At 45.1% G+C, this 6,157-nt stretch overlaps 1 protein-coding gene across 1 annotated transcript in view; it reads left to right on the plus strand.

Moving 5' to 3' along the window:
• Window positions 1-6,157, plus strand: part of MCF2L2 (MCF.2 cell line derived transforming sequence-like 2) — a 359,025-nt gene that overhangs the window by 157,051 nt on the left and 195,817 nt on the right. Inside the window, exon 13 of the mRNA XM_027875876.1 lies at window positions 674-851. Coding sequence (XP_027731677.1) covers window positions 674-851 — 178 coding nt within the window. The remainder of the gene's footprint in view (window positions 1-673; window positions 852-6,157) is intronic.

Raw genomic sequence — 6,157 nt, forward strand, 5'->3', positions numbered from 1 at the left:
TGTAACATACGTATAATAATATATGTAGTACCTATTTTACAGAATGGTTATAAGGTTCAGACAAGATAAGGCATATAGGATGCTTCGTAAACTTCAAAATACTCTACAAATATTAGTTCTTAGGATGATGACAAAGATTGTTTTATGACTATGTAATTCTCTCCATTCTGTCTCCAAATTTCATCTCTTTAGCCACAAATGGAACATTTTAATTAGGTATTTTACTGTCAACAGTGCTATTAGTAGTCACTTGAACATAAAATGTTATCTAGAAAAATAAGGTGAGGTTTTTTTTGGGGAGGTGGCAAGAGAATATTTTTCTAATTGACCAGTCTGTCAATACATATCAGACATATTCTGAAGCCCCATCTTCATATAGAGCCCATGACAGAGAAGAAAATAAAGGAAAGTCGCTGTCCTATAGGGGTTTTCACTGAGATTGCTAGGGATAAGACTTCCAAGTGAAATGACTTGAGAACCAGCACAGAGCCTTCTGCAGAATCTCCCTCTCCCCCAATTCTTCAAGGTCCAGAATCCCCCAAGTCCAGAGAGGGTTGCTCTGTTGCCTCATGGCATCCTGTTGTGAAGACATTTGGGCAGAGCCCTGCAATGGCCCCAGGATTTCAGGACCTTGCTGTTTGACCTCTGTCACCATAGGCTTCTTTCTCCGCAGGAAAATGCAGACAGGATCGTTCAGAAGCTGGAAGACGTGCAAGAAATGTTCGAGAGGAGACAAGTGAGCCTGAAGAAGCTGGCAGCCAAACAGACCCGGCCGGTGCAGCCTGTGGCCCCCCACCCAGAGTCTTCCCCGAAGCGGGCCTCCCCCAAAACCAGCCGGCCCACCACCCTCGGTAAGGGCATACAGGAGGCTCCAGTGGCCTTGGAATGCAATCTGAGTGTCAGTTGTCATTCGTACTAATAATGACCCGGTGACATGTACTCCAGGTTCCCTTAGGTTTTGCTGGGGCCCAGGGGAGATGACAGTTCTGTAGGGTGCCCTGCCCAGCTGCTGACTGATGATACAAGGGCCTTTCCAAGAGCCCTATTTGTGAAAGCTCCCCATGTTCATCCTTTGCTGTATACGCTTCCTGAGTCAGATCTCTCATTTTTCTGGTGAGAATTTGGTAAATTCCATGAACTTCTGGTCCTCTCCTCTTCCTCAAGGGACAACCTTGAATTTTAACAGATTGCCCAGTCCCTAGGAGCACAGGGCTTATTGAGAAGTGAATGTAAGGGAAAGCACATCACCTGGGCCTCGAAGAGGTTCAGCAAACATTAAGTATGCATTGATTAAATGCCTACTGTGTACAAAACACTATGTTGGGGGTACAGAGATAAAAATGGAGCAGCTGCTGTACACAGATAAGCATGAGATTATTTGAGGAGGAAGACAACCCGAGTACCCAAAGAGGAATAGGAAAGGCATCCCTTGGGAGGTGAAAGCTGAGCTGTGCTTTGAAATAAGCTGGATATTCTAAGAAGTGGTGGTAAGCATGGCATTTGGATGACCTGAGTTCAAATCCAGCCTTAGACACTCACTAGCTGTGAGCCCCGGGTCACGTCACCTTATACCTTAGTTCCCTCAACTATAAAAAGGGAATAGTAATGGCCCCTTCCTGCAGGGGTTGTTGTGAGGATTAAATGAGAAAATATTTGTAAAATACTTAGCACAGTGCCTGGCATATAGTAGGTGCTTAATAAATGCTTATTCCCCCTCTCTTTCTCCCTTCCCTTTCTAGGCGTGGTATAATAACCAGTGCAAAGAAATAAGTGGGAATGGCTCATAGGCCACTTGGGCAGAAATGTCTGGTGTTTGAGGGGGACCAATGGGAAATATATCTGGGTCAGTCAATGGATAGCAGAATGTAGAGAGCCAAGCAAGGAGCTGGTATTTTATCCTAGAGATGATAGGTGCCTCTGGAGGTTTTTTCAGCTGGGGAATGGCATGGTCAGACCTGTGCCTTAGGAAAATTATTTCAGTAGTTTTACGGAGGATGGTTTGGAGAGAGGAGAAGCTGGAGGCATGGAGCCCAACCAGGAACCTGTTATGATAGTCTAAGCAAGAGGTTCTGAGGGCCCATATGAGTGTTGGGAAGTGTTGGGAAGATGATGGGTGTGAGGAATGTTGAGTTGACAAGAGCTGGTAACTGAGGAGATATGGAAGATGAGGGAGAGGAAGATGGAAGAGCCAAGGAGAATTCTGAGATGGCAAACCTGGGTTATGGGGATGAAATAAAAATGTTTGGAGGGGAGTGGGTTTAGGTGGGAAGATGCTGAGCTCTATTTTGGATATGTTGAGTTTAAATGACAATGGTGGAAACATCCCAGTACCAGCTGGTCTGGGAGGATTAGAAATACTGGAAGACATTAAGGCTGAACGTGTTAATTTGGGAGTTGTGTATAGAGATGTTGATTGACCTGATTGGGGCTAACAAGGTTAACAAGAAAGAGAGTAAAAAGGGACAGTATGGAGCCCTGGGGGACAGTATGGGGCAGGAAATGAATGATGGGCCAATGATGGAAACATTAGGGATGGAACAGTGAGACTTCAGACACACTTATCTCTATCGCCCTTTTCAATTCAGACATCCAATAATGCTATGAAAATGGTCACATCAGCTGCAATTAGGCACAAACTGTCAGGAAAACCAGCTGGTTATCTGGGAAAGGGAGAGAACCTAGCAGCGACGACTTCTTTGCCATATTCAACCCAGGAAGCCTCCTTTCGAACCCTGACCATTCTGCCAGGATCCTGGACTTCTTGTATAAATAGAGGAAGGAAAAGACAGTGATACCTCCTATGGTCCCACTGGACTTTGTTCCCAAAAAGTATTTATTGTGTGATCTAGTCATGCACAGCTGCTGTTCTCTCCAGTGGACAAGGGGACATTTATTTCATGGACAGAATTCTTTCCCTCTAGCAATGGGCACCTAAAACAGCCCGCCAGTGCATCACTGTGTGTAAGATATAGAAACAAAAGAACACCCATAGGCCAGTACCTGAATGGAAGTTGTTAGGACACAGGTCCAAGGTAAATACATTTTAGAGGTGACTAGAAGAGTACAGAATGAATACTTGGTATAGAGATGAGGAGAGAAACTCTAGGAGACCTGTGTTTAGACTGGGCAGGGAAAGGAAATTCTAATAATGGTTAACATTTGTATATCCCTTCGTGGTTAGGAAGCCCTTTCTTTATAACCTCATTCAATTATTTAAAGCTCTAAAAAATGATGGATGTGAGGAATTCAGAGCAACATGGGAAGACTTGTATGAACTGATGCAAAGTGAAATTAAGCAGGATAAGACTGGCATGTCCAGCGATTAAAATGTGGAACATTTAGGCAACTACTGAGTTGTTGTTAAGCTGACATAGGGAACCCAGGGGAAGAAGTTTTCTCCACCAGTTCAGGTCGGTGGCCCCTTCTCTGCATCTCCTAGTTGCCCTGTATGCTAAGTATTAGGGATCCAAAGAAAGACAGAAAGACAGCCCTTGTGCCCAGGGAGCTCACCTTCTCATGAGGGAGACCATGGGCTATGTCCAGGGTAAATTGGATGTGATTTCTGAGGGGATGTGGCATTGGGAGGGTGCAGGGGGCAGGGAAAGACCTCCTGCAGAAGCAGTTGGACTAAGATGACTTCTAAGGTCCCTTCCATCCCCAAATCTCTGATCCCATGTTTGGTGTGATTGGAAACAGGGAGAACAGTTAGAAGGTATTACATTAATAATAATCATAGTAAAAAAAAAACACACCTAGCATTTATATAGTGTTTTAAAGTTTACAAAGCACTTTACATTTATTAACTCATCTGACCTCACAATAATTGTGGGAGATTAGGTACCAGTATTATCCCTATTTTACAGATGGGGAAACTGAGGCAGGAAGCATTTTTTAAGTGACTTGCCCAAGATTACACAGCTAATAAGCACCTGAGGCTGGATTTGAATTCATGTCTTTCTGAATCTGAGTTTAATGCCCTTACCCACAGCACCACCAGTCAAGAGGTGATGAGGTCCTAAACTAGAGAGTCCCCCATTGGGAAGAAAGGAATAGATATGAAGTATAGGTAGAATTTACAATATATGGCAACCAACTGGTTATGAAGGGTTACAGAGAGGGGAGGTCAAGGCTGACCCAAAGGTTACAGGTCTGGGTGACTGGAAGGTGACTTGAAGAATTCACCAGAAATAAGGACATTTGGAGGAGGAGTAGTTTTAGGGTGGATGATGGGAGGAGATGAGTTCTATTTTAGACATACTGGGTTTGAAGTACCTAAGGAACATCCATGTGGAAGGAGAGGGAGGGAATAAGCATTTATTAAGAGTCTACTGTGTGCAAAGTATTGTACTAAGAGCTTTTACAAATATCTCATCTGATCTTCACAACAGCTCTGTGAGGTAGGTGCCATTATTTCCCCCATTATACAATTGAGGAAACTGAGGCAAACAGAGGTGAAATGACTTGTTTACGTAACATAGAGTTACATAGCTAGCATCTGAGGCCAAATTTGAACTCAGGATTTCCTGACTCCAGCACCCTATCCACTGTACCACTGACTGCCTCTTAATGGAGGCATTAGAGGCAGGTCACTGGAAATACAAGATTAAAATTCAAGAGAAAGATTAGGCTAGCTGGATAGACTTGGGAGTTATCTGCGTAGAGATGATCATTGAAATCATGGGATCAGATTACATCTTTGGAGTGATAGAATTTAAAGAAAGAAGAAAAGAGAGCCTAGGTTCCCTGGGGAACCACTCATGTAAGAATGACAAGAGGTAGGTAGTGGGCCAGCTGGGAGACTGGGAAGGAGTGGTCTGGCGGGTAGCAGGAGAATCAGGAGAGGACCCAGGAAGGACAGCTAATCCACTAGAAGACAGAATCAAAGCTGAAAAATATCCCAACAGGCTGGAACTATGGGCCCACACTAACAAGATGAAATGAAACGAAATATAAATAAATGTCCTTCCTACGTGAGGCCTAACCTGACAGCCTCTGCCCCACACCCCCTCCCACAGTGGCTGGTGTCCTTCCAGACCTCCCTCTGTATTTCTTTTGTACATGGAGCGGTTGGGTCAAGTGGGACAGAGGAATCTGGGCTCAAGTTCAGCCTCTCACATGTACTGGCTGTGTGACCCTCTCAGGCAGTGCCCTAGGCAATTTTCTAAGCATATAAGTCCCAGAGAAGGTGCCAACCTGCATTGGTAGAGAGCATTTCCTCCCCCGGGAGTTCCCTACACCAATGAAATCAAAGGCCCTATCCCTATCCCTTACTTTGTATGTATTTCATATTTCCTCATATTTTTATTCATGTTGCCTCTTCTCCAAGAGGTGATAAACTCCTTCAGAGTAAAGGGTTTTTTCTCGTCTTTGTATCCTGACTCTCTGGCACAGAGCCTGGCATACAGTGAGTGCTTTGCAAGTGCTCGTTGAATATTGAGTGAATCCAGCTTTTGCTTGGAGACCTTCAATGGGACCGGGAGCAGGTGGGGTGTGGTGAGTGGGGATCCACTGCCTCCTGGGGCAGCTTTGTGAGGGTCCTGATTGTGTCCTTCTTGTGTGCCATGGGCTGGTAACTGACAAGATATGGAAGATGAGGGAGAGGAAGAGGGAGGAGCTGAGGAGAACTCTGAGATGGCAAACCTGGGTTGTGGGGAAGAAAGAAAAATGTTTGAAGGGGCGTGGGTTGAGGTGGGAGGTGAGCCATCATAGACCGGCACATAGTAGGTGCTTAATAGATGCTTACTGACTGATGGATTGTACTTTGAGATAGCTCTCCCTGCTGGTTTTTCCTGAGCCCTTTGCGACTTCCTCCTGTCGCTCCCATTTCTGTCTTCTGGGGCCAAGCAGAAGAAGCTCGGTGGGCCCGCTTGTGCACAACCCTGGAAACTTTGAGGGTGTCTGTCATCTGGCTCCCTCATTTATTACCCGTGCGACCCTGGTCACATCATCTCTTCTCCCTCTGGATCCATTCTGACACATCATTCATACTGAGGGAAAGATTCAGCACCTCTTCAGATTCTTTGTGATTTTCTAAGGCTGTTCCCATGTGGCTTTGACATCTGGGATAGCTTTTTCTCTTTCTCTTCCTCATCTTCATCCTTCTTTCCCCCCTCCTGCTTCTCCTCCTCCTTTTTCTTCTCTTCACTCTCTTCCTCTT

Source organism: Vombatus ursinus, unplaced genomic scaffold (assembly GCF_900497805.2).
Source record: "Vombatus ursinus unplaced genomic scaffold, bare-nosed wombat genome assembly UNPS02014810.1, whole genome shotgun sequence".
NCBI classification, from domain to species: domain Eukaryota; kingdom Metazoa; phylum Chordata; class Mammalia; order Diprotodontia; family Vombatidae; genus Vombatus; species Vombatus ursinus.